This window comes from Suillus paluster (assembly GCF_016628075.1).
Source record: "Suillus paluster strain FC165 chromosome Unknown EDB91scaffold_34, whole genome shotgun sequence".
Taxonomy (NCBI): domain Eukaryota; kingdom Fungi; phylum Basidiomycota; class Agaricomycetes; order Boletales; family Suillaceae; genus Suillus; species Suillus paluster.
The window spans coordinates 275,487-301,227 of record NW_024537594.1 but is presented as its reverse complement, the minus strand read 5'-3'; the positions used below and the strand labels follow the sequence as shown (position 1 = coordinate 301,227).

At 47.7% G+C, this 25,741-nt stretch overlaps 9 protein-coding genes across 9 annotated transcripts; 3 read left to right on the top strand and 6 right to left on the bottom strand.

The window, feature by feature from the left end:
- The first annotated feature begins 14 nt into the window (after positions 1 to 14).
- On the top strand, positions 15 to 1,087 carry EDB91DRAFT_473506 (uncharacterized protein). Its single transcript, XM_041327380.1, has 2 exons — positions 15 to 832; positions 885 to 1,087. The coding sequence occupies exons 1-2, from the start codon at positions 45 to 47 to the stop codon at positions 913 to 915; spliced, it is 819 nt and encodes a 272-aa protein (XP_041176168.1). The 5' UTR covers positions 15 to 44; the 3' UTR covers positions 916 to 1,087.
- Positions 1,088 to 1,114: 27 nt separating this feature from the next.
- EDB91DRAFT_473546 (uncharacterized protein) lies at positions 1,115 to 1,942 on the bottom strand. The gene has a single exon (XM_041327381.1). It carries the CDS (start codon positions 1,709 to 1,711, stop codon positions 1,259 to 1,261), a length of 453 nt encoding a protein of 150 aa, XP_041176167.1. The 5' UTR covers positions 1,712 to 1,942; the 3' UTR covers positions 1,115 to 1,258.
- A 2,659-nt stretch (positions 1,943 to 4,601) lies between these two features.
- Positions 4,602 to 6,942, bottom strand: EDB91DRAFT_1290038 (glyoxylate dehydrogenase; the record flags this gene model as incomplete). Its single annotated transcript, XM_041324834.1, has 13 exons — positions 4,602 to 4,791; positions 4,846 to 4,978; positions 5,036 to 5,376; positions 5,438 to 5,497; positions 5,549 to 5,843; positions 5,900 to 5,986; positions 6,041 to 6,134; positions 6,188 to 6,288; positions 6,342 to 6,471; positions 6,540 to 6,602; positions 6,662 to 6,713; positions 6,772 to 6,804; positions 6,873 to 6,942. The coding sequence occupies 13 exons, from the start codon at positions 6,940 to 6,942 to the stop codon at positions 4,751 to 4,753; spliced, it is 1,500 nt and encodes a 499-aa protein (XP_041176166.1). The 3' UTR covers positions 4,602 to 4,750.
- A 1,440-nt stretch (positions 6,943 to 8,382) lies between these two features.
- Positions 8,383 to 10,052, top strand: EDB91DRAFT_473455 (phosphoenolpyruvate pyruvate domain-containing protein). The gene is made up of 6 exons (XM_041327379.1): positions 8,383 to 8,404; positions 8,476 to 8,897; positions 8,951 to 9,159; positions 9,216 to 9,417; positions 9,468 to 9,711; positions 9,764 to 10,052. The coding sequence occupies exons 2-6, from the start codon at positions 8,655 to 8,657 to the stop codon at positions 9,952 to 9,954; spliced, it is 1,089 nt and encodes a 362-aa protein (XP_041176165.1). The 5' UTR covers positions 8,383 to 8,404; positions 8,476 to 8,654; the 3' UTR covers positions 9,955 to 10,052.
- Positions 10,053 to 10,390: 338 nt separating this feature from the next.
- EDB91DRAFT_1054824 (FMN-dependent dehydrogenase-domain-containing protein) lies at positions 10,391 to 12,764 on the top strand (the record flags this gene model as incomplete). The annotated part of the gene is made up of 16 exons (XM_041313863.1): positions 10,391 to 10,472; positions 10,552 to 10,584; positions 10,645 to 10,653; positions 10,709 to 10,751; positions 10,806 to 10,868; positions 10,922 to 11,051; positions 11,099 to 11,199; positions 11,254 to 11,347; positions 11,402 to 11,488; positions 11,545 to 11,835; positions 11,893 to 11,953; positions 12,002 to 12,036; positions 12,090 to 12,321; positions 12,384 to 12,463; positions 12,530 to 12,662; positions 12,715 to 12,764. 16 exons carry the CDS (start codon positions 10,391 to 10,393, stop codon positions 12,762 to 12,764), a joined length of 1,524 nt encoding a protein of 507 aa, XP_041176164.1.
- A 230-nt stretch (positions 12,765 to 12,994) lies between these two features.
- On the bottom strand, positions 12,995 to 14,468 carry EDB91DRAFT_472982 (S-adenosyl-L-methionine-dependent methyltransferase). Its single transcript, XM_041327378.1, has 5 exons — positions 14,116 to 14,468; positions 13,932 to 14,061; positions 13,569 to 13,876; positions 13,366 to 13,514; positions 12,995 to 13,302 (listed from the first exon to the last, which is right to left on the bottom strand). The coding sequence occupies exons 1-5, from the start codon at positions 14,437 to 14,439 to the stop codon at positions 13,164 to 13,166; spliced, it is 1,050 nt and encodes a 349-aa protein (XP_041176163.1). The 5' UTR covers positions 14,440 to 14,468; the 3' UTR covers positions 12,995 to 13,163.
- Positions 14,469 to 16,227: 1,759 nt separating this feature from the next.
- Positions 16,228 to 17,594, bottom strand: EDB91DRAFT_1082972 (uncharacterized protein; the record flags this gene model as incomplete). Its single annotated transcript, XM_041315566.1, has 8 exons — positions 16,228 to 16,277; positions 16,303 to 16,386; positions 16,443 to 16,475; positions 16,532 to 16,776; positions 16,910 to 16,965; positions 17,030 to 17,149; positions 17,223 to 17,312; positions 17,460 to 17,594. 8 exons carry the CDS (start codon positions 17,592 to 17,594, stop codon positions 16,228 to 16,230), a joined length of 813 nt encoding a protein of 270 aa, XP_041176162.1.
- A 298-nt stretch (positions 17,595 to 17,892) lies between these two features.
- EDB91DRAFT_1054823 (cation transport protein-domain-containing protein) lies at positions 17,893 to 21,832 on the bottom strand (the record flags this gene model as incomplete). Its single annotated transcript, XM_041313862.1, has 18 exons — positions 17,893 to 18,183; positions 18,238 to 18,293; positions 18,341 to 18,395; positions 18,451 to 18,477; positions 18,529 to 18,548; positions 18,600 to 18,754; positions 18,815 to 18,830; positions 18,883 to 18,917; positions 18,969 to 19,130; positions 19,179 to 19,363; positions 19,498 to 19,544; positions 19,598 to 19,689; positions 19,744 to 19,859; positions 19,913 to 20,609; positions 20,821 to 21,336; positions 21,386 to 21,420; positions 21,474 to 21,663; positions 21,735 to 21,832. 18 exons carry the CDS (start codon positions 21,830 to 21,832, stop codon positions 17,893 to 17,895), a joined length of 2,793 nt encoding a protein of 930 aa, XP_041176161.1.
- An 814-nt stretch (positions 21,833 to 22,646) lies between these two features.
- EDB91DRAFT_1347759 (armadillo-type protein) lies at positions 22,647 to 24,133 on the bottom strand. The gene is made up of 4 exons (XM_041325942.1): positions 23,417 to 24,133; positions 23,157 to 23,378; positions 23,083 to 23,104; positions 22,647 to 23,005 (listed from the first exon to the last, which is right to left on the bottom strand). Exons 1-4 carry the CDS (start codon positions 23,999 to 24,001, stop codon positions 22,746 to 22,748), a joined length of 1,089 nt encoding a protein of 362 aa, XP_041176160.1. The 5' UTR covers positions 24,002 to 24,133; the 3' UTR covers positions 22,647 to 22,745.
- Positions 24,134 to 25,741: the final 1,608 nt, after the last annotated feature.

Below are 25,741 nucleotides of genomic sequence, written 5' to 3'. Positions count from 1 at the left end.
ATTTTTAGCCGAACCTTCAGCTTCATTACTTACTTGTCATTATCATGTTCCAGCTCACGACCCTCAGATTAGCCAGCCATCGAGTTTATCGACTTGCTTCATTCAACAGTTCCGTGGTTTGTTGTAGACCACCAGCGCGAGCTTTGTCATGGTGTACATCTCGTCATCCGCAGAAGCAGCTACAACTTACAACTACTCGACATTTTTCATCCTCCCTTCTAACAGCAAACGATGCTGCGTCGTCGAAAAAAGCACCCTCTTCCATTGACAGCCAAGCTGAGCCGGTTGCTTACCACGGTCCACTTACACAAACATTCCGTCGTCTCAAAATATTCTCCCTTTCATCCTTGGGCCTGTCATTTATTATGACCCCGTTTATTTTCATCGTCGAGTCATCACTCCCTCTCTCTGCTCGCATCGCCCTGGCAGCAACCGCACTTTCCACAAGTTCCATCTCCACTGCCCTCGTCGGGTGGTCCGGCGCATCCTATGTCGTCGACTTGCAAAGACTTCCGCCAGCCGACAATGGCGGTATCGAAGGCATCGAAATGACCACTCTTACGCTCACACTCAAAAAGCTAGTCACGCGTGTGTACGACGCTGACTTCCTAATAGAGACGAAGCGGCCTTTAGCCAAGTGGGAGCTCGCGCAAAGCGTCCTGCTGCCACCCTCAAAAGAGGACGCACTCATGGCGGCGAAAGGTGGCGCGCCGGGCGAGGAAGAAACGATAGCGGAAACATTCAATGCTACAGGCAAGATCGTGGGACGGTGGATCGTAAAATGGGACGGCGATGGTGCAGGAACCTGCCATGGAACGGGAAAAATTATACGGTATGTAAATGTTTATTAGTCGCGTTTGCAGAAGTTAACATCGCAAATAAAGATACTTTAATGTGCATGAGGAGCTCCTGTGACTTCCGCGGATCTCTGTCATTCCTTCAAGTTAGCAGATTCATGTCTTTACTCTAGCGAACCACCGTCATTTCTGCGGAGTCATAATACCAATCCATTGCACATCCTCAGAAGTACTATGCTCACACCTTAACTGCGCATCATACGATAACAGCGGGATATGCCGTCGTGTGGCAGCCAGTGGCTTTACTCGCGTCTTGAAGACGAATTGGTGTGGCACTGATTCACATCTTACAATCAACTCTAACTTAGTGACGTTGGTGATACCTGGCGCCAAGATATGCCACACTATCCCCCGTCAGTTGATGAGAGCGCCTTCGCTAGTGATGATTTCAAATCTCAAAATCAGCTTCCTGGGGTGGTGCTTATGGCAAATGGGATATATGACGGGGGTACCAAGGCAACATACATCATATAGAGGTGGTTATACACATCGAAAAAAGGGTTATGCGATTTGCTGAACAGTAAATCACTTGGTGATCGCCCGAAGCAAGCCTGCGACATATCCATCCGCCGACGCCGACACCGACTCCTGGTTGCTTGCACACCATAGATGGTTTCTCCCATGATGTTTACGAAGTTGTCTTGGCATCTATTTTTGCTGTACATTCTGCTGATTTGATGCGGATAGCAGTTCGCCTCTATCTTGGATCGCAGATCAAAACGTGAATGGATCAAGATTGACATCCTCCCTGTTCGTGTTCGTGTTGGATATTGTGTATTCGTGAATACGCCACGCTTCGGTCCGTGATCCAAGATTTGAAGGCTTCGCCACGCGATCTGATTTGCTACACACATCCAGAAGCTCGTAAACTTACGATACACGATATCTGGAGACAAGGAGTCGAATTTTAGTTCGCCTCCAGCTTCGATGGGTAGATATTTTCAAGACATCGACTTGCCATTTTAGTTTTTCATCCAGTAAGTTGACCATCTTACTGCCTAATAAATGACACGGTCATCGTACGGTCGTATCGATCGTGAGACCTGACGTGAACATACAATCACCGCCAGTGGCCCAGGTATCTCATGATCTCACCACCCAGCCGCGGCATTCATTTGATATTGTCCGACATAAATATACAATCACCGCCAGGTCTCACTACCTAACTGCAGCATTCATTTGACATGGGTCGTGGAATCGTTTGTGATGGAGAAAGGTGGCATTAATATCATGACTTGCCAGGCTCACAACTCAATAAAATGTGGGATAAAATAACATACGACACGATACGATACGATACGATATGATGTATCCGCGATGCTGGTCAACATCCCCCTTAATCTGCAGAGCGGTTGCCCCTGCGGATTGTTGACCCAGGTTCGAATGAGTGGCCTACTGGAGGGCCGAACTTCGGCGGTAGGAACCTTGTTTACGCTTCGGCAAAGTGAGTGCGAGTTGATTTGCAGAGTCGTGTCTTGTGATTATACTATTCACATTGTGTTTTCATGTACTGACTTTGTTGGACATCATAACGTAGGCCAAGACTCATCTGGTAACGAAGAACATGATGGCAATAACGACGACGGTGTATCAGGTCTTGAGGTCACAGGGGCCAAGACAACCTTCTCGCATATCAATGACAAGACCGAATGTGCACTAGCAGCCGCTGATCGGCATTTTCCTTTGTTCTTGGCACGAACGAAGGCGTGAAAATATATTGTACTTAATGATAGACAGAGATGGTTTGCTTCTGAGGGCGGGGATTAGCACATCTTTATCATTGAATAGTAATTTAGCCACTTACCGTACGGGCGTAGCACATCCAAGTTCAACAACACCCGTCAGGCAACATTATAAATTAAGAGTGAGTATTGAACCTACCTTTGTAGTGACGTCGATCTTGCCTTGCAGGGTCGTCCAAAAAGCGCTATTCAGCAGAGTAAGCCCAAACCGTGACAATAGTCAAATACTATTGCTGACGATTCCTGACACGACCAAAATCTTCCACGCACGACCTGCATGCTAAGCTGGTCAGTTTGCCAGGTTGCGCAGCGACACTTGGCATTTCCTGATAGGGTTCTGGGTTTTGAACGTAAACATGTTACTATTACTGCGCAAAATTAAAGAACGAGAATTGGTATAGACAGAACAATTGCCTAGGAGAGACTATCAGTGATAAGACCGAATACGCACTAGTCGGGGAATTTCCCTTATTTTGTCGCTCAGCGCTCAGCGGAAGAGACCGCGTTAGCTTGGCATGGCTGCGGGCGGAGATGGCGTTGAAATATTATGTTTCGACTTCTTGATGGGATGATGGCAAATAGCAACATACACTCCAACAAGTGTACTCCTGAGTTCCAATTCGTGCCAAGTATCGGTGGAATGAGAACGTGGTTTTCATCATATGGTCGAATATCTCGTGGGTAGATCTCACACAGAAGTCGGCGACTGCCTGCAAGGCCAACTCACGATGTTGAAATGAGACTTGGCTTGTCCGCAGTAGCCCATGTAAGTAAATTAGTCAAGCTTATGTGACACGCAGATTGTCTCCAACTTACTCGTCGAATCGTCGTCGTCGTCGCCATCATTGCAATCATCGTTACCAGATATCTTGGCCTACGTCATGATGTCCAACAAGGTCAGCACAGTGTGAACAGTAACTTACTTTGAAGGGTCTGTGCGTGAATTTGAGGGTCAGAGGTCAATCGAACTCACGCACAGACTCTGTGGCCAAGTGGGTCTTGGATAATGCCGAGTCCCTTTCGTTTGGAACTAACTTCTCAGAAGCACGGATGTTGCAGAAATTTTACCTGGCCGCAAGCCTGCAGTTTCAAGTAGTTTCACATCTGTGAAAACCTTCTGAAAGGATAGCGAATCCTTCGTTGGAGTCTTTGTCCTTTCCCAACGAGGATGTTTCATCCCGTCCCCCAGCAAAATTTGAGTCGACGCGATAGGTGCCGCAGCATAACTTAAGCCGCCAACGGATTCTTGTGCAGTTTCAAGTACAAGACAGTTGTGGTTCGCGGGCTCAATAGTTTGTCCTACCAGTGCGAGGTTGCGATCGAGACAATCTCCGACTGTTGCGATATTTTGCATCCCCGCGAATACTTGCCGCTAGGAGCTCAGGCTGTGCATAAGTTATATAGATTTAAACAAGATGATATGGGCTGATGTGTGTAAAGTCGTGTCCAGGATCTTCACAACTTGAAGCCATGAAGCTTGAAGTACGAGTACTGTTGCATTGATTCAAGGAGTACGATGGTTATGATATTGACAGCCTGAGCATCCTTTCTCTCCAATCTTGGTGGAAAACCCGCCGGCGGTCGGGCTCAGGTACTTACAATCGTGCTGCCTTCAGTGCGATCTTATCGCATCTGAGCCAGGCTAATTCAGCAATGCCCACGTGCGGGGGATTTTTTGCCGGTTAATCCTCACCGGCGCCTTCGCTCAGCTGCGCCCTTGCCAGGCCGAATGCCAAGAGCAATTAGAAGAACAACGGTAAACTAATCTTATGTAAGTATGTCCTCAGATTTCCTCGATCTTATATGATGCCAATCGTGCTCCGAGTTTTATTATTATTATCAGCCAACGGGAATTCGTCCAGGACCTCGCAAAGACCTCGCAGCGTGGTGGCCAAAGTTCGAAACATGTCCAGCCACCGTATCAGTCACACGAGTTAATAGAGAAAAATGAATAGCCCGAACAAGTTGAAGCTGCCCTCTGACTCGGTTAGTCTTCCTTTTGATGACAAGAATCCATTGTGTGGGATACGGGAAAACATTATGTGACGAGGGCGTCCGTCACCCATATCATGCGGTATAACTAAATAATGCAACAAATTTGAAGTACAAACTTCATGCGGGATCAAAACTCTATGCCTCCCAATATCCATTTTACAGCTTGTTTTTGAACTGGGCGAGGGCCAGGGGTTGATCTTCGAGAGCACATGGTTAGTAGAGATATCATGAGATCAAATGGCATAACTCACATGTAGTGTTATAGAGGTTATCTGTTGGAGTCAGGCCAACATGTGAGTGAAGCGCGCTTGCGTCGACCATTTCAGGTGTCAAGTCATCTATGGTGCGAGCGCCAAGGAGGCGCATGGTCATTTCCAACTCATCCTATTTTTGGAAATAAGCTTATCAGGCTTGCATAGGTCGTTACCTAATCAGACTCACCCGGAAGATTTGGAAGGCCTTTTCAACACCGTCCTGTCCATAAGCACAGAAGGAGTACATGAATGCGCGTCCGACACCAACGGCAGATGCACCAAGGGCAATAGCCTTGAGAACGTCGGAGGCTCTTCGGACGCCACCGTCGACGAAGACTTCGAATTTGGGGTTGGGCCACGGGCCACGGGTCTTGAGAGCGGCAACAACCTCAATTAGGTTCTCAACACCGGAGCGAGCCGTGTCAAGTTGACGGCCACCGTGGTTAGACAGAACAATTCCAGCAAGACCATAATCGTAAGCCATGAGTGCGTCTTCGGGAGTAGCAACACCCTTCAGGACAATAGGCACTGAAACCAAAATGTGAGACACGGTTCGCTAGAATTCGCCCGGTAAGCAATGGGCACTGACTATTTGTGATGCTCTTGAACCAGGGAATGTCCTTCCACGACAAGGAAGGGTCGATAAAGACTGGTTGATGCGTAGTTTCAATATACTTCATCACATAAGATTGGCATAGACCTACCGAGATGGCCCGGGCAACACCCTCATCCTTCTTGACTCCGGACTCGTTTTCTTGGACTTTCGCAACCCCGGACTCGTCAACGAATTTCATGCGCATATCCTTCTCGCGGCGACCGAGCTGGGGAGCATCGACAGTTATGAAGAGGCCCTTCACACCACGCTTCTCAGCGTGTTGGACATACTTCCTCGTGATCTCCCGGTCACGGTTAACATAGAGCTGCAAGAATTGGACCTGGCCGGGGGCAGCAGCATCAACGATCTCATCGAATGCGCAAGACGCAAGCGTCGGGATCTTCGCATCACTCGTCAGCGAAGGCCAGCACCAAGATGATAAACTTTGTTCATTACCATTTGGATAACACCATGCTTGCCCGCTGCTCTGGTCAAGTTGAGTTCTCCATCTGGATGGCCAAGCTTGCCAAGTGCTGTAGCAGACTAAAGATTCAAGCTATCGGTGAGACAAATATATTTATGATGCAAAGCACTTACGATGTATACTGGAAGCGAGGATCTCCGACCGAGGATGGTTGTTGACCAATTCACAACAGAGACGTCACGAAGAATACGAGGACGGAACCAAATTCTAGAGAATGACGTTAGAATTCACATGACTATGGATAACAACGGAGGACAAACCTCTGGTATGCGGCACGGTTCTCGCGGATGGTTATCTCATCATCAGATGCCGAAGAATAGTAGGCCCATGCTTTGGCAGGGAGGATGACTTTTGCAACAGCCTATCAAACACACGGTTAAGTGACACGGAATCTTGCCGAATCCGGGTACTAACTTCGAAGTCATGCAGATTGACGATTTCATCCAAGGAGGGTCGGGCCGCCATTAACTCTTGACGTTTTTTCTCCTCGGCAGTGACTTCCTTGACCACCTTGACCACAGTGCTCGGGTCCACGGCGCCAAGGCTGCATATCAAATCACAAGTTGCATCATTTGCTCCCTAAAGCCTTTAAGCTTTGTGAAAGCTACTCACTGCTTATCTTTGGGAAGGTGGGTCGTAATGGCATCAGGAGGGTGAATTGGGTCGTATGCTACACTGATACGGTGACCCGTTACCGGTAAGCCTCAATGCTAAGTCATATACAAATGCCTTACGTCGCATCAATACCAGCATACTTCAGGATGATTTTGCTGCCGCCGGGGTGTTCTAAAAAAATTAGTGTTGTGTGATAGAACGCCATAAGTTTATTCCGCCAGTGACGTACCAGGCAGAAACTCCGTAACATCGTACACTTTGCCTTGTCAATGCATAAAACGTTGAGTACACAGTGCAGAATAAACAGACAAAGTTCTACGAACTACTTACCGTGAACAATGATCCAGCAGCTTGAGGCAGTGGAGTGCTCGGCGACAGTCTGAGCGGAAATTAGAGACATATCGACGATGTTCGATGTTAATGGGGGTATGTTGAAGCTTCACCAGAACGTAACTTGTGCACTTTTTGAGCGCTGCCAAGCGGAGGGTGCGGAGACCGCATGCACGATTTACGTCGTAGCGCATACCATTAGGGGCAGACTGCCTTCCGCAACGTGCGGGGATCACGGGATGAGTGGATCTCATTGAGCATTGCGATCGGGGATAGACCGGACAGTGGAAAGACAATGGCGTATAGCATCATGTACGGACTTTGGGCGAAAGTACGACAGCACACCATGCTGCTTGTTCTCCGATTCCGAATAGCGTGAGCCTATCAGAAATGGCCTAACGGGGCTGGACCACTGCATGTGAGACAATTCCGGATTGAATTGAAAATTATCACGATCGTCGCGATTCAGAGGATGACCGTGAATCCCTAACCCCCTCTAACGCCGACATACGTCGACCTTGTATCTCAGGAGGGGTTCGCTAAGTGGTGAGCTACTACGCACATTTTGTAGCAGAATTAATGTGGGTATAGTGACAACTGCTCAGGTACTGCGTAAAACTTGACTTTCATGGGAGTATACCTGCCAACGCACCTGTCGAATACTTTAGTGATATATTATTATAATATTGAGATTGAGGCTTTATCCGCAGTGGCGACCTCGGCGTCGAAGTCCCTCGGAATTGAAAAATTACTATTTGTGGGAAAAAGCAAATAGTTGTATACAACCGTGAGTGTAAGGCTTGGCAGTTTAACGTGCGTCATCATAGATTGTCTCGCCGATCAGGAAGGCGCCCATTAGACGTTCCCGGCGAGTACAGCGAGCCAAGTGATGAGCCGCATTCGGACCCTACTTAGTTGACGAATGCAGTCGTACTACAAAAAACGGATTACCCAATTGGATGACTTTGGGGGTGACTTGAAGTAAAATTTTGACTTTCAATCAAGAGCGCTTGACCACTTTAGGTATTCTTTTTATATCATTTATTGTCTTATTAGCCCGGGTCATCAATATTGTTGTGTTTGTTTTTCGGTACGCTAACAGGACGGTCAAAGGCTACTACTTCCGCTCAAATCCCGTCACCTCCAATCATCCAGCGCTCAGCTCAAGTTCCGCATGCCACTAGCCCCATTTGCTCTGGGATCATTCCAGCACTTCAAGTTGCCGGTCACTCGCTCTTGCGGCGTTGCCAGTGTGCTGGTTCAGAGCTCTATCTGACCTGGGCAAACTTGAATTCGACCCTGAATTAGCGCCATCTACGGGAATCTCACCTTGAATTATTGGCTGCCGGCAGCGTATCGAGTACTGCAGTTTGAATGGCCCTCCCATCTCGCTTTACCGTCTATCAGACGTGTCCCGTGCTTACCCCTTTCATGTTCTTCTCTCGCCACTTGACTCCGCAGTAGTTTTCATTTTTCCATGTCCAAAATCGATTCTCCTCATTCAATGAACCAAAGAAAATGTGACTGACCACGTACGTTACCCTTTTCAGCCGGTTTACGGTTTTTTTGGTTCCACGGAAACTGATTACTATTCGATTTACAGCTACCCGAAAGTTTATAAGCCCGTACCCAATGTGTACTATTGACATCATATCTTCCCCCTTCCTTGCCAATCTGCCTTCGAATTGTCTACCCTGTTAAAATTCATCCAACCTTCTCTAGCTTTCCAAGCTGTTGCTCACTCGTAATCTTCGCACCTATTTATCTAATTTCTTCTTTTCAATGGCACCTGGACTTGACTTCTTCAAGAGCTCCGAGTCTACCGACGCACCAGTCGTTCAAATCAGCGCTGATGCAGAACCTGAAACCAATGGCACTTCCAACTCGTCTGCGAGCCCCCAGGTGACGCCTAAACCTGGTGTTTACTACAACTCCCGCTTCGACCCGGAGAACTTCCTGGAGGGAGAACTCTCTCTTGACGCTCCCACTCGTCTTCGTCAAATGCTGGCTAGGCCAGGTATCGTTGTAAGCAAAAATTCTCTGCTCTCTAAGGCATGTTTTCTCATGCACTCCGTTAGATTGCTCCTGGTATTTGTGACGGTATTAGTGCCCGTTGCGCACTCGAAGCTGGTTTCGATTGTATGTACCAAAGCGGCGCAGCAACCACCGCTTCACGTCTTGGCATGCCCGACCTTGCCATTGCTACCCTGAATGACTTCGTCCAGAGTGCACAGATGGTCTGTGGATTAAGCCCGACTACTCCTGTTATCGCTGATGCCGATACTGGGTAAGCACATTTCATGTATTTGCTGATATCTCAGCTTACACATTTGCATAACTCAGCTTCGGTGGTACTGCTATGGTTGCTCGCACAGTCTATCAATACATCCGCGCCGGTGTAGCTGCCATGCACATCGAGGACCAAGTACAAACTAAGCGTTGCGGCCACTTAATGGGCAAGCAGGTTGTCTCCCGAGAGGAATTCATTACTCGTATCCGAGCAGCCGTCATCGCTCGTGATTCTTTCCCTGGTGGCTCGAACTTCGTAAGGAACGCTCGGCGATCTCCACCTCCTCATCTCATCTATCTTAATAGGTCATTATTGGGCGTACCGACTCCGCTCAAGTCCTTGGCATGGAAGAAGCTGTAATTCGTCTGAAATTGGCAGCTGATGCCGGTGCCGATGTTTGTTTCATTGAGGGAGTTAAAACTGCCGAGCTTCTCACCTCCACGGTTGAAGCTTTGAAGCCCAAACCCGTCCTCGTTAATGTCATTTCTGGTGGCCTAACACCCTCCTTTACTTGCAAAGAGGCTGAGGCTCTCGGTGCTAAGATCATTAGTGAGTTGACCATACTACCTACATGGGAAGGGATATTTTAACCCGCTTTCAGTCTTCTCACTCGTGTCCTGCGTTGCTGCTGTCCATGGCATTCGCGCTGCTATGCAGTCTCTGAAGAAGACTGGCACTGACTTCTCATCGGCCAAGGGCATGGATCCCAAGGCCTTCTTCGAAGTCATGGGTCTCGAAGAAGTTGTCACCTTAGACGCAATGGCAGGGGGTAGTTCCTTTGAGGTCGTTTAGAGCCTATTCGGCATTTGACTTCTCTGTCGATACTTTTCTACTCTAATACTCTTTTCAAAGCTGTTTCAATTGTACACGGGACGAGCATCGACATCACTATCATTACGCTGTTATCATTAGATTTTCCTTATCTCTCTGCAACTCATATGCATGCAATACACCTGGATTTCTTGGCTCCTTGTGAGTACTGTTAGTCTATGAGTGCTCTGCCATGGTCAGTGGCATTGCGAAAACTCGGCGAATTGGTTTGTAAGGATCACAAATCCCGGAATAGGTTGCCGACTTCCAGAAATACTCCATTCGGCATTTAATCCGGCACGGCGCTCCGTCGGCTCTTCATGACCTCAGTACTTACTATAAACCACGGTATGTACTCTCGTACGCAACCTTCTTCGATACCATCGAGTTCGGGTGCTCGCAACACGCAATAACTGCCATGGCAAGCTCAGGCAAGATGTACTCCGGCAAGGAAGTTGCTCTGCACAACAGTCGCGAGAGCTGTTGGATCATTGTACACGGTAGGTGCATGTTTTTCAGCCTCCTACTGGCATATCCTCATCAACACAAACGAATGGCTAACTTGGGCCTTTGCTGCAGGTAAGGTTTACGATGTTACGGACTTCTTGGACGGTGAGTACATCAGAAGGTGATCAACTGAACACGCGGCTGGACTAAACTATACCGGCACAGACCACCCTGGTGGGGCACGAACTCTCTCGTAGAGCAATACAGATTGACTAATTAATGATCTTAGGTGGAAGCAAGATAATATTGAAGTATGCTGGCAAGGATGCAACGTACGTCATTTACCATCCCCAATTTGCCATTTCCTTATGCTCGTTCTGGCACAGTGCAGAGTATGATCCGATTCACCCACCAGATGCTATCACCACCAACCTGAAGCCTGAGAAACAGTCTGTATTGTTCATTGATATGCTCATGACCCCAGATTACTCAATCACGTTAGCTTGGGGAGTGTTGATCTCACGACTGTGGAGAAAGTTGAGGTAAAGGTTACTGCTGAAGAGCATGCACGTCAAGAACGCATTGCTGCTCGCCCACCCCTTTCCGAGATCCTGAACCTTCATGACTTTGAGGTTTGCCTTCGCCATGTAGACAAAAGACGCGCTCATGTATTTTGCAGGCCATTGCGAAATATACTATGCCAGAGAAAGCATGGGCGTATTACTCCTCCGCAGCCGATGACGAAATTACGAATCGGGAGAATCATGCTGCATTCCACAGGTACACCTTTCTCGAACCAACATAGGGAATTCTCATCAAAGTTCCCGACTTCAGGATATGGTTCCGTCCGCGAATTCTTAAGGATGTGACTAAAGTTGATTGGTCAATGAGAATACTCGGGCAGAAATCGAGCATGCCGTTGTACATTGTACGTTCCTTGCTTCCGATTTAGTGTTTAAGATTCTAAATGTCCTTTATGCAGACTGCGACAGCTTTGGGCAAGCTAGGTCATCCTGACGGTGAGCTGAATCTGACGCGTGCAGCCGCGAAGCATGGCATTATACAAATGGTTAGCATTCCAGATATATTCATTTCGTCGAACTGTCGTTCCTATACTCGTTACAGATCCCGACACTTGCGTCATGTTCCTTTGATGAAATTATGGACGCCGCAGCTCCTGGTCAAGCCCAGTTCTTCCAGCTTTATGTCAACAAGGATCGCGAAATCACGAAACGCATAGTGCAACATGCTGAGAAACGTGGTATCAAAGGTCTATTCATTACTGTTGATGCACCACAACTAGGTCGGAGAGAGAAAGATATGCGGCAGAAGTTTGAGGCTGAAGATCCGTCCGAGGTTAGTAAGGCTGGCCAAGGGGGGGTCGACCGATCCCAGGGAGCAGCACGAGCTATTAGCGTAAGTGATATATGTCACAGCTCCAGGTTTGGTGGTGTATGACATTTTGGCTGACAGTCCTTCATCGACCCTGGATTGAACTGGTCGGATATGGCATGGTTCAAGAGTATCACTAAGAGTAAGGATATGAGTACTTGTTTAGACTGCTGGTCTTAGAATTTTGCAGTGCCCCTTATCCTGAAAGGTGTCCAGTGCTGGGAGGTACGTCAAGGGTGCTTTCCTGGTATCGAGCCTTACATACGTTTCTATGTCAGGATGCACTTGAAGCATACGACCTTGGACTTAATGGTGTCGTCCTGTCAAACCATGGTGGACGTCAGCTCGACTTCGCGCGGTCAGGTATCGAAGTGCTCGTTGAGGTCACCACCGCCCTCAAAGAGAAACGTGGACTTTCTTTTCCCAACGAGAAGTTCCAGCTATTCGTCGACGGCGGTGTCCGCCGTGCGACCGACGTCATGAAAGCCATTGCATTAGGCGCTACAGCTGGTAAGCCAACAAGTCATCGATGAGATAACGACTCGGTAATCCTTTGTGCTGACCACGTACAGTTGGTGTTGGTCGCCCGTTCTTATATGCGTATTCGGCCTATGGGCCTCAAGGTATTGATCAAGCCCTTCAAATTTTGCATGTGCGTTCCTTCTTCTACTTTTTTTTTTTTTTTTAAAAATTCTACATCTTTTCATTACCCTGATAGGACGAGTTTGAAATGAACATGCGCTTGCTGGGGGCTCGCAACATGAAGGAAGTCGTGCCAGAGATGGTTGACGCCTCAAACATCCACCTTCATATGGTCTCTGTGCCCATTGATAACCTTTACGAGAGCAACTGTACGTTCTGCATGCGCCTTTTATTCAGTATTCTAATACAATGCCCTTGCAGACGAACGGCTCCAAGGTGTCCGTCTCAAAGAGGTCAAGAACAAGCTGTGACTTTGCTTTCCGTAGTGTGTATCGAACTAGATCTGGATCTTTCATCATACCGCTGTAGATTATTACAGAATTTAGATCTCACCGGGAGTACTACATAGGTCAATTTCCTGTCGTTGTTATACCTTACTATGTTGGAGGACAATGGCAATAGTTGGGCCTATTTCATATCCCTGCGTATCTGCCCATCGCCTTTGGACAAGTACTCTTTCAAATGAGCGACTGTGGCTCTTGATGAGATAACAATTCCTGCATAGATGGTAATCACACTTCAGGATACGACACCGTCATCAAGCATTATTCCCATCTTATCTGCTGAAATATTTGATATCACGAATTTGTACTACAATATTGACTCTGCTAGTTGGCAGATCAAAAAGGATTCCGAGAACGAAAGGTACGCTATTTGACAGGACGCAAGCCCCATTCACTCCATGGAATTGTCGCGGCTGATGAGGCCATCACACCCCATGTGATCGCATAGTGTTCAAGAACAAGATTGAGCTCTTCGACCTCATCAAGCATTTCAAGGCTAGATATTCTTTTCAAATGTGGATAAACGGGATTCACTGAACTGTATCATGTATCCATAAGAATGACTTACCTTTCTAGCTCTGACAGCTCGGTGTAATTACTTCTGATGTTACGGAGGGTCAGCGCCTTCGCAGAAGTGAACCCATGCCTTAAGAAACGGGCGGGGAGAGACTCTAATGAAGAATATGGCTTCGCCCCGGGAAGGGATACGTTTCTTGCCTTTGTTACACAAATACTAAGATCAGACGGTCAACGTCAAAGTGGATGACTTACTCGAAGATTGTTCATCATGACCTGCCCGAAGGCATCCTCCAGCCCAAACATTTCATACACCGTAGCTCCCAGAGTGCCTGTCAAGGGAGTTTGGGCGCTTGGGCTGAAGAAGTCAACAAACCATTGGATCAATGTGGATGAGGCCTCTGGAGACATGTAAACCAGAACGCATTCAAACAATAGAAGCGTTGGAAGACCGGGTGACAGATGATCTTTGAAGAGCCCAGGCAAAACGTCTGCGGGGGGTTTGCGAAGATCACATGGTAAAAGATGATATCTGGACGAATGCAAAGCCTGGCCGCCAAGATCTATAACGAACATTGAGGAATGATTATTCGTGCATCTTTGAGGAATATCACTGACCTAACTCCGAAGGACCAATAGTGGTGCTGAGTCCACTTCTCGGATTGCGAATTGCCATCGCTTTCTTCAGGGTCACATCTGGAAAGTCGAGCTCGAAATACGCTCCAAGCTGTTCTTTCCAAGGTCCTTCCTACTGACCGTTTCACTGTCAGCCCGCCATTGGGGGTAGGAAGCCATTAATCACCATTAAACGCCAAAACCGCGTATCGCTCCCTGCTCCGAGACTAACAATCTGACAAAGTTGCCCCTCCTGCTTGGAGAGCTCAAGCCACTGCTCCACGAGTCTGTCGATAGCTTCGGATCGCACATAAGTGCCAATATTGATCAATGGTGGCCGCAAGGGCTGCAGCTGTGCTCGAGGCACCAGGGAACTGACGAAGTGGTCATTCATATAACCTTTCCTAACCGCAGATAGTCGTGCCAATGCTGCATCTGAATCTGTCTGGCGAATAGCAGCATCGGAATCATGAGTCCTTTCGCTTCGGTTGACGGGTGCAGGCGGGTGCATTGAATACTTAATTCAAATTGGCTACGTAAAGAATTTAAGTACTTCATGTGAATTAACTTATGTATTAATAATTAATTTCTGGGGGAACTGTAGGCCCCGGCAGTGTAGGGGGATCGCTATCTAATGTGACCTCCATTAAAAATAGAGCGCCAGCGGGCTTGGTTGATGTATCGCATGAGTTCGGCTGCGTGCAAGTCTGCGCGGCTAGCTGCAACTGTGATGCAACATGATTTTGGTTTTCCTAAACCTATTTCTCTCCTTCGGGTTTACTTCAGAACACCACATCAATATCACGACGATACTTCAACATTATTCTCACGTTGCCTGCAGAGTACCCGACAAGTGACATTGCTCGGAGTATTTCCCGTGCTACACATCACCCTCAGTTGACACGTGTACGCGCTCCTGGAAAGCGATTGTAGTCATGGCAGTTTCTTCATCAGACTCGTTGGTGACAAGCTTAGCGTGGTCCCAGCACAAACATCTCCAGCAGCGTAGCAATTTCGAGAAAGCCAGTATATATCTCGGCTCCCATGGAAGACAAACTCTATATAAACGATGAAGAGTGGTCAAATGCAGATGTTGGGTCAGTCACAGATTGGCGTACCGAGATCATTGGAGACAGGTAGCCGAGGCTGAAACAAGAAACAGTAGCATAACTAGCACGCAGAACTTCAGCGGAAAATCATAATCGTATTTAAATTAAGAGCTCACGCTGCGAAGTAAAGCACGTGAGTTTTTAATAACACCGTGAACCAGTCCCCGATGGTCCGTCTTCTCGATGGTCGTTGCAAATCACGGAAGTGTTTTACAACAATCCAGACAGCGAGACAAAGTGTGAGGACCTCCCATACAATGGCGAGCGTTCAGGCTACAGCCGTCAGAAGTTAGTCCTCTCCCCTGACAACACATTGATGGGTGCCAGCGAGGACGAGCTCCTCTAGTGTTTGTCTCGATGAGCTTGATGCGCTTCAATCTTTCATCCATATTTAAAGCGTACCCCATATAATATAGCTGCTTCCTATCGCGGAGAGTACTCCGCAGGCAATCGTGACAGGAAGGTTACAAAAAGAAAAATGAGCATCCTTTTGGACCGCTGATACATGGCATGTAACCAAGTGATCATGATAACTTGTATGATATTTTAATATCACTGAGGTACTGCAACTGCGTGGCTCACCGCTCAACATGGCATTTACAATAAAAGACATCCACGATAGTGCGAAGCCAATAATAGTACCTGAAAACCCCAGTCACAAATGTATCGCAAGACTCAATGCTTCTAACGAACTCACAGCTGTTTCAGTGGCGATATTGAACCAACAAACTAGTTAGGAATCTCACTCACTTCTACATGGGAGTGCAGTTAAGTAGTTGGATCGGAATGGGTAGCAACATAATACTCACTACATCTGTCAATGAAACCGACGGAACACTTGCTACATGCCGCAGGTCAGAGGAAACGAACGTACGGTAAGCCAGAAGACATACACACTATGTTCAGTCTGATTGTGAGAGATGGCTTATTAGTACAATGTCACCTTGCAAGCCTTGGAAACGAATGCAGAGTATAGTGTAAGGATAGTATATCCTTTACGCGCTGACCATGTCTTCAAACGAAGACGCTTTAAGTCGTCCACGTGACTCACTGATGCGAAGAGTGTTGCTCTTCGCACCCGAGACACGCCGATACATCCATTTTCATTTCATTTTTTTCGATCTTACCTTGTGCTCTGATTCCACGATCCCCTTGCCTTGACCGCTCCATTTTACCTACACCACATGCTCTTAAGGGACCAGCGGCGCCTCTGCCGAATCCTCTGTCTTATTATGTTCTTCTAATAAGTATGGGTGCCTGCTCACCCAGACTAGCTCGAACTATAAACCCATTATTAGTAAGATGGCTGCTCTGGTAGAATGACACTACCTCTTGCCCGAATGAAAGTGCTGGAGGATACCATTGGGACATCGATAATTTCCACAATAAGTAGTATCTTGCTCACCCCAATCGTATACCACCGCAGTAGCGGATGCGACTGCAAAGCCACGGAGTCACAGTGGAATACTATCACCAAATTGTTCTTCCACGAACCTACAAAATAGCTAGATACACGATAGACATTGATCAGCGGCCACCAACCAGGATTATTTGAGACTAAGGTCATATTCAAGGGGTTAGCGCCAGCGAGTGGCGAACTCGGTAGACGTATAAGCCATGTAATATTCGTGCTAGATATACCACCATTCCCGACTCTGAGCGCCGAAATAGGTATTATTGGGATGGATATCTGCTCCTGTGGTACATCGGCCTTGATTGAACCGAAAGTAGATTTGAGGCTATTGGTGGTCTGCAAAAACTGGTTGCACGGAACTTCCGAACACCACGTTTCGAAAAGCTGTACACCGTGATTTCGGCAACTCGATTCCCGATACTTATTTGTCATTCTCGAGAGGTTCTTGCCACACTTACATCAGTTCAACGTTCAGAATTTGTGGGTCATCGCTGGACGTTATTGCATGATTGGCCTATCGGTGTTGCCGGCGGCCGCAACGTCAAAGTGCGCCAGGTACATCAATGAGCTATGCTTACTATTAGTGTCAATTGCCGGGCAGGCATGATGCACTCTATGCATCCCAGATTCCCACCACACATATTCCAGTGATGCGCGCCGCGGATGCGTAGAATTAGGACCCCGGCGTGGAGACTTGCCTGTTAAGATAGGTTCGCTGAGCGCTCGAACTCATGTGGGGTTTGGTCACAGGGACTTGACGGAACAACCTACATAGAACTTCAAAATGTACCGGGAAGGATGGTGGAAGCATGCTCCAATGTGAGTCCGACCATCTGCCTGCCTCCTTCCCCGAACGACTTCCTAGGTATGCTACTCACTGTGAAGTAGAGTTTTGCATGGGAATGAGAGGCTGGGCCCATCGGGCATTACGGAAACACAACATGTACTTACTTATAAATAAGCAGATGTATATCGAGCATTGTATATCAAGAAGGGGGTGTGGCTCACCGGATCCATTAATCCGCCGAAGAGGACCCGTAACAACTTTTTATGCTCCTGGTGGACTATGTAGTCAGTTGAGTTTGCACGGAGGTTTCCGAGAGCTTGGTCAGCGATGATGCATGGCTTCAGTGTTCGCAACATGATGTGAGCCAGCCGACACTAGTAGCCTGAGAGATACATATGTACTCATTGTATTTGTATGCATGTGAGGGAACACATTTAGTAACTTCCTATAAGCATATGCCTTCCTCGGACGTTAGGTCTAATACTTCTGATTGTAAACAATAGGTATGGTAGCCTGAACGGGGTGGTGTCTTCATAGCGCTCATGCCATTTACATCGCGTATGGCTGTGTAGTCCGGGTGTCCTCATCATCCCTACATTACTATACGTATACTAGATGCCAGGAAGCACAGGATCCAACTTCTTTCTTCCAGCCTCAACAAGTGCCACTCCGCTTCTCATCTTGTCTCTCGTTGCCGGAGGCGGGACCGTCCTCGTTCTGAAGTGGGTCGCGCGGGTAGAGAGACTCGCTATTACGGGAGCTTGATCGCCTTTCGTCATGCGTCGCAGGGACAAGTGGCTCGTCCTTCGTCTTTTCAAATTCGTAGGGGAGTAGAATTGCCCGGTCGATGGCCACAGGAAGACCACGATGTCGGCCGCGAAGCATGACGAGGCAGAAAATGAGCTTTGAAAGAGGTTTTAAGGCACCAGAAAACGAGTAATTTTCCTACCAGAGAAGATAAAAATACTTCAATAGTATCACAGTATCTCGATCACTCACGGTAGGTATCCCGAGACTGAGACCAACAGTGCCGTATGCTGAGACTAATTCAAAAACTTGTCGAAATTGAGCAAAACAGTGACTCGACATGATGGGAACATACTGATGGTAAATATATTGAACCATCCCTGTATCTCCGTGTTGTCCAAGTTTCCACGCTATCATAAGGCATGTTATTAGAACCGTTGTGACCCCCGTCATCGCGCTGCTCACCTCTATGATACAAACCAACACCAGCGCCTATGTCAGACAAAGTCAGTTTACTCCCCCAGTGACCGCGCAGAAGCTTACAAGACACAACCACCACATGTCTTGGTAGCTGGGTGAGACAAATTACTAGACAACGAACCAATATCACATACCGGATGACAATTGTTGACGTGCATGCATAGCCAAGTACCGAGACCACACCGTCATCCTTGGACCTGCGGTTGAAAAGGCAATCTCGTCCTCCGAGTAGTTATCGTTCTTGTATATACCCAGGGATTGCTCTTCGTAGACGTTTGTCGAGCGGACACTAGATTAATAAGTATCAGAATTGTCTATGACATCCGCACGTCTGCCAAGGTGAACGCACCTTAGGGCAATGGGGTCTCGAAGGGCAGTCAGTTTAATGTGCATCACCAAGAATATCAAGGTACTTACATACGCTAATATACATCATGATAACATACATGACTCTGTTTCCTCAAAGTGAGTACCTGTGCCAGATGACAATTTCTCAACCTAACTTGACGGCGGGAGCTATTCTGGCGAGTGGAACTATGCCGAATCCCGCAGCACGAACAGCGATTGCCTGCAATAGTCCAGCGACAAGTCTCGTTCCTAATGGTATGGAATCGATGTCAGGATTTCCAATGTCGAGGACCATAAAGCAGAACCAGTCTGTGAGGCTGCATTGCCAAGTTCAGCGTGCGACCATAGAGATGGGAAGTGCGTACTTCATGATGACCAGAATCGTAAACAGAAACCAAGTCTGATACGAAGGGAAAAGATAAACAAAGCATCGACGGGGATGGTCCAAGAGGAAATGGAGCGTTTCATGCAGTCGAGAATTCCTCGGTACCAGTTTCGTGATTATCCAACTTTCTAAGGTGAACGGCGAGTTTGTGAAACGGATAGCATACTTACATGAGAAAACGGAGCCTTCAGGATTTTTGTGAGTTAAAACTGCCATGTAATCCAGATTGCAAACTCACAGTATAGGCTAATGCTCGTAAATATTATTATGTTGTTAAAAATGAGCTCATTGGCACTCACAAAAGCAGTGTTGCCAGCCAAAATGCAAAACATCATAAAAAAGATCACTTACCCAAGAAAACATCAGCATCATGCAGTGCATATGATACATGATACTCACTCGGATAGGCCGTCTGGAAGGGTACCATGCTCTGGTCAACAAGAGAAGTTCCGGTATTGGTGTACGCTGATACGACTTGGAAGAGTGAAAACCTATACCAGGTTCTTTTAGCTGACGTTTTGTTAGCATTGTAAGACATTGTTCACCAAGGGACCGTGATTTTTCTAAATAGCGCAGGAGGCTCGAAATCACTCGCCCACTTTGGCATTGACATATAAGGAGCGATCACCACGAAGGAAACCAATTGAACGGCTATGTGATACTACGGAAATCATTTGAGACAACGGGGGCGACTTAAAAAACGAGATCACTCACGGACGGGACCAACCATAGCAGTGCGTTGAGGGCCCGATATTCAATTCCACCCAACTCCTCAAGCTGTTCATTCGTCGAAAAATGGAACGCAGAATTCCGTCCGACGACTGCGTCAAACGAGATATACGTTACAGGCTTGGTGCCCTCCGCGGCGCTAATGCTCCCGCCATGTGTTGGTCTCCCAGGGGTACTCGCAGCACCACTCATAGTCCGTCCCAGTCCACCGCCCGTCAGTGTAGTAGTAACAGGAATCGTCATGGTTCTCTCCAACCTGTTTCTAGCATGAGGAAACAGCCAACCAAATAGCATCCCCAGCAGCTCGTGCGGCATAGGGAACCCCCCGAACCCTCGTAGCATCTGCTCCTGCGGTTGGTCAACATGATTGAAGGAATGCGGTGGATATAGGCTCGATGCGCGCCTAGATTCGCTAGATCTATGTGTTTGAGTGGTTGGGTGCTGTGCCATTGGCACGTGCGAATGTTGAGGCACTGCGGAAGAGCGGCGGAGGCGAGGACGCGACGAGGAGAACCCTGAATGTGAAAAATCTGATAAAATTTCAGCGGAGGGCGAATCTGAGCGACCGGTCCGGCTACCGACGGGAAAGAGGGGGTGATAAGAACGAGAAACAGCGGGTGCAAATTCGACAGTTACTGTCCGTGGCATTCCAGTCGATGCAGCTGATGTTGCAGCACCCCGACTCGCTTCAGGCAGGTGTGAACCAGTCGTCGGTTCTGACGCACCAGCTAATAAAATAATGAGACAATAAATGAATGCAGTCTTTCGTAGTAAATATACTGACAATGGAATTCTCTAGAGCTTCCTGTATCGGAGAGACGGCGTGCATGTCCACTGATGTAGAGCAGATGTCAGGGTCACTAATGCCAAAAGATAGTAGCGTAAATGCCTACGAGGTGCTTCTCTCCAGATCTATAGAACCCGCGTTGACAGTTTCTACATGTAGGTTCTTCACCTCGACATCACCGTCCAATTCAAGCTGCTCCGGAGTATGGGTCCTTTCATCAGCGAACGCTAATTGATGAGGAGAGGACGTTGGTTCTTCCACAGGCCTAACTGAGCTCGTTGCACTTGGTCTCAATGAAAAACGCTTCATGGGCATCGCACCGCTTTCAGTCACCCACCCGCTCGGGTTGACCAGTTTGGGTGGTGCATCCACGCGCCTGATCATATCAGGCCTCAATCTCCTTGCACTCTTCTTCGGTGTCGTTCGAGCATCGTCACTAGCAGAATCCTCCGGTACCATACTAAGGCCGGTTTTCCGGCGAAAGAAACGACGGGACCATCCGCCTTGGCTGCGGGTAGACTTCCCTGCAGACGCAGTGGTAAGCTGCTGCTCCACCTTGATCGCAGCTTGTCGGGCAGCCTCTACTTCAATAATGTGATCGAATCTCCTAGCAAAATAGTGCCTGTAAAATGATGAGTATATCATTGACACACACCATGTAAAATATCGACCTCCTGGTGTACACCATCACCCACGACACTATAACCTTGAGTCAAAGTTAGAGAAGTATCAGATCCTACCTAAAGTTAAGGAACGCACTGGGTTTCCAATACACATCTGGATGAACAGCAACACTTGCTGCCAAGCAGTAAGCTGACTCAAGTTCACAGTCGCCAGCCCACACACGGTGATCGCGCTGACCGAGTTGTATAGCGCATCGATGTATGCAACTGGGTATCTGCCATTACTGGCATAAAAGATTCCGGAGAATATCAGGGGAGTCACAGTACTGAACAACAACGAGAGATGTCGTTAGATTCCGTGATATGGTAGATAGCGGCGTTAATTTTGTAGGCTCACAAGAAGATGACATGTATGCGGAAAAAGTTGAGATGCGTCCTGGTGGTTTGCCACACGCCGTGCTCTGAAAATGATGATGACGAGGCCTGCGTCGGCATTTCCGGCGGAGTCGCGCGTCGCAGGCGAACTTTCTAGGAAGGAGAAAGAGTCTAACTTCGAGTCGACCGGCAATAGAATGTCACAGTCATGGTCAGCAGGTTCTGCCTCACTCGGGAGTCCGCATGCTCCAATAAGCTCATGGCGTACTGATTAGTAAGTGCATTAAGCTGGTACAAAGCTGATAAGTATCTGATATAACTTGATGTACTGCTAGCTGTAGCCTATGCAGTCGTGAACGATGACAAGAAATAAGAGGACAAAAAAAGTGCCGTGCGGCGTACATATATTAATTGCAGAACATCAAGAACGTATCAGAAAACGAAAAAAAAGAAGAATATGCAGGATCCGAAATGCCAGAGGTGAAAGAAAAATGTATCGAAAAACGTGGACGCTGCGTGCGAGTGCAATGGGGCAGATCAAGCAACGAGGGAGACTAGCTTGTGGCTATCCTCGAGCTTAGAAGCAATCCGTCGAAGCCGCTCTGGCTCCTTCTTGAATCCAGCACCCCTGAGCATCACGGCCATACATATAGTCATACGCCTTGGGAGCATCGATAACAATATCGTCCAAAAACTCAGCCATCGGCATGAATCCCTCCTCAAAGACCTCAAGCGAGCACTGTCCATTGCTCGTAGCCTGTGCAAATAAATTGCCCACCAACCTCGCATCCACCTCTTTGCTCTCAAGTGCGGACGCAACCAGCTTGTCCACGAGTCGGAAGCGGTACTCGTGAGGAAGATTGGTAAAGTATACGTCGGCCTCGTCAAGATTACGAAGAGCGAAGAACTCCTTGACGTCTTCATCGATCTTCTTCTTGGCGTCTGCTTCTGACATGGCAGTGGGTGCACTGTCAGGCTCATCCTCCGACGGAGTCGTCGTGTTCTCTTCAGCAGGCTTGGATCGTGGAAGAAGCTACAGTTTTCTGCGTTGTAAAGTGGGCTCAGGAGCACCAGTATGACCAAGATCAACGCTCGGCTTCCGACTCGACGGACGACTGAGCTTGGCAGCAGCCTCAGGCGTGAATTCAGGGTTCTGGCTGAGCATGTGGAACATATTCGACCTCGAATTCGTTCGTGATGGCGTCTCCAGCTTGGTGTCCTTCTTGCCGCCTGCGAAGACGCTACTTGGACCCATGACCATGACTCCCAGAGTGCCCTTGCTGATTTGCCGAACTGTGAGAGATCACCAGCTTTGGGAGGTGCTCGTGGAACAGAGCCGCCTGTAACAGCACTGCGGCTGACCCACTTACGGTCACGCAGCTCAATGACGTCCTAACCCACAGCGATGAGCAAAAAAAACAAAGAAACCTAAATCTTCACACACCTGAAGCATGAACTGCATCCTCGCGCCAACATTAAGGTTCTCCCCCAACATCTTCATGCGCGTGAAATAAACATCCATATGCGCACGCGCCTTCGGAGTATCCAACAACTGCCCAGCCGTCTTCAACAACTGACACAAGCTCTCAATCTCCTCCTCCTCGAAGTTCTCGACGTTGCCCAAGAGCTTCTTCACACAGTCGTGCATAGCACGCTCCGTGAGCATCTGCAGCTTGAACAGCTCGCCCATAAATTTGATGAGACCGAGAACCTAGCGCTTGGGGTTTTCTGAGCAGCGTAGTACTCGTCTGAATAGAGCTCAGCTTCCTCCTTGTCCTTCTTCTTGGTCGCAGCCTTCCTCGGTTGGTCATCAGAAGCCTTTGCTGCAGCAGCAGTAGCTTCCTTGGTGAGCCACCCGCGCTCAAAGTCCTCTTGACACTGGTTAAGAAGATACTTCCGGAAGAGATAGCTACCAGCAATGGGTTTCCCCTCCGTGTTCTTGATCCCATCATCCTGCACCTCCGAACTGATCTGCTCCATCATCTTCCGACACAATCGCGCATACTTCTCGTTCCAAGCAGCTTCATCAATCGCCTGCTCAAACACAAGCCAGATGACTTGGAAGAGCGTTTGTCCGTCTTTCTCGTTCACGCTCTTGTTCGCCCAGTGGATGATCTGATCTGAAAGGGAGTCGAATCTCTCCATCGTAAGCTTGTCAAGCAGCGCCTTGACTTTACGGTCCATCATCTCAGGTGAGTCAGGGTGAGATCGCCATTTGAGGGGAATCCTACTCATGGGGACCCAACGGTTGGCAGACACGTCGAGAGGCTGCGGATTAGCGGCCAACATCGTGATAGGTGCAGTGATTCAAGAGCAGGGCCGTCCATGACTAGATCAATACAGCTCCTTACAACTTGGTGGGCGCAACGGATATTAGAATCGTGACCAGTCCGTCTATGAGCCAAACCGTCCAGAAAGTCTGGTAAATCTGGGTTTGAATTTGGATAGTGCGTGCTTTGGAGCTGTAACGTGACCCATAGCCAATCAAATAACGATACATTTTGAAAAAAAAATTGAAATGATGAAATAAACAATTCTCGATATTGACGCGTTGGCGGTGCCGCACTTATGTATCTGCTCTACAATTGCAATGGACACAATCACCATCATCCATGCTGTGCGAGAAGCATCATTGCAGGGACTATATCCCTTTGCTTGTTCACTGATACAGGAATGACTCCCAAATGAATACATCGAAACTCTCAGTGACAAGGATAGGACAGATGCGCTACCTGAACTGGCGAGGAAAATATATCACAATATATAGTACATAATCACAAAAATCAGCATAATTCTGTTATCGAGCATCACATTGTCATCTTTGCCCTTATATGTATAGGAAAGGAGTTTTCCTGATTTCACTATGAAACTTTAAGGTCAGGAAAGGGTCTCATCATTGCTCAAATTAAAAGTTGAAGGGAAGGTGGAACAAAAGCTACTGGTTAATCTACATGAATCAAAATTGCCACACCAGTGGTGAGGTTCACAATATCCAGGCTAAGACTAAAATTCTGTATCTTTCAGGGAATGAGATCATGTTAACCTCGGTGGGGGACTATATATGTATGTCTGCTATTAAATCTTGATACATCTCCTTGGAAAGCTAATTTTCTGTCACTTTCATGTTAAATTTACATATAAACATGAAAGCCAGTATTCTCCTGACTATGAAAGTATATTCACCCGAGCATTGTGGGGAATGCTCCCACTGTAGGTGTAAAGCCCTGTTGATTCTGCATCAGTTCCGCATATTCCGCATTCCCACGCATCCTTTGGAACATGCCCGCACTATCCGATATTCCCGCACATCATTGGACAACCTTCACATGTCCTGTCCCCATCCTTCCAGGTCCATTGGTACGCTGTATCTCTCTTCCCATTGCTTCTAATGTTATCTGGATCACATTGACACATGCCCTTATGGGCTGGACCCCTATTGTGGAGTATTGCGCCCTTGTGCACTGCCTGCCTTCACTTCTGCTTCCTGAGAATTTACTACCTGTACCTCGGTGTTCCTTGAAAATAATGTTCCCTATAAGTAGTGGTACTCAGGGCTTGGGTTTTTTTTATTGAATCTCATCTCTTACCTTCCGACTTTTCTCCGAATTTTCCTTCACCTTACTAGAGGACCACTTTGACTTATGCTCACTATCAATCTAAACTTGTGATATACTTCCTTTGACTTGATCCGCAAGTTCCGACAAACCTGTACGTTCCACATTTTATCTGTTTGAGTTCCACTTCGTTCTGCTTGAGTTCTGCTTGTTCCGCATTTTTGTGGATCCTCATCCTACCTGCAGTAGGGTTGATTAGGGTCATTTAGACAGAGACTAGTACTCCCCAGTAGTACTCCCCTTTAGGGTCGAATGTGCTTGTTCTCAAGGGAGGCAGCAGGCAGCAAAGACCCAACTTTGTAGTAGATCAATTTCTCGGTGCTACACTTGTTGTACCCACAACATGCGACCACAAAAATTCCTTTGTGCTTCAACTTTGAATGCCATCAATTTTGTTATTCCAATGTTTGTCAGT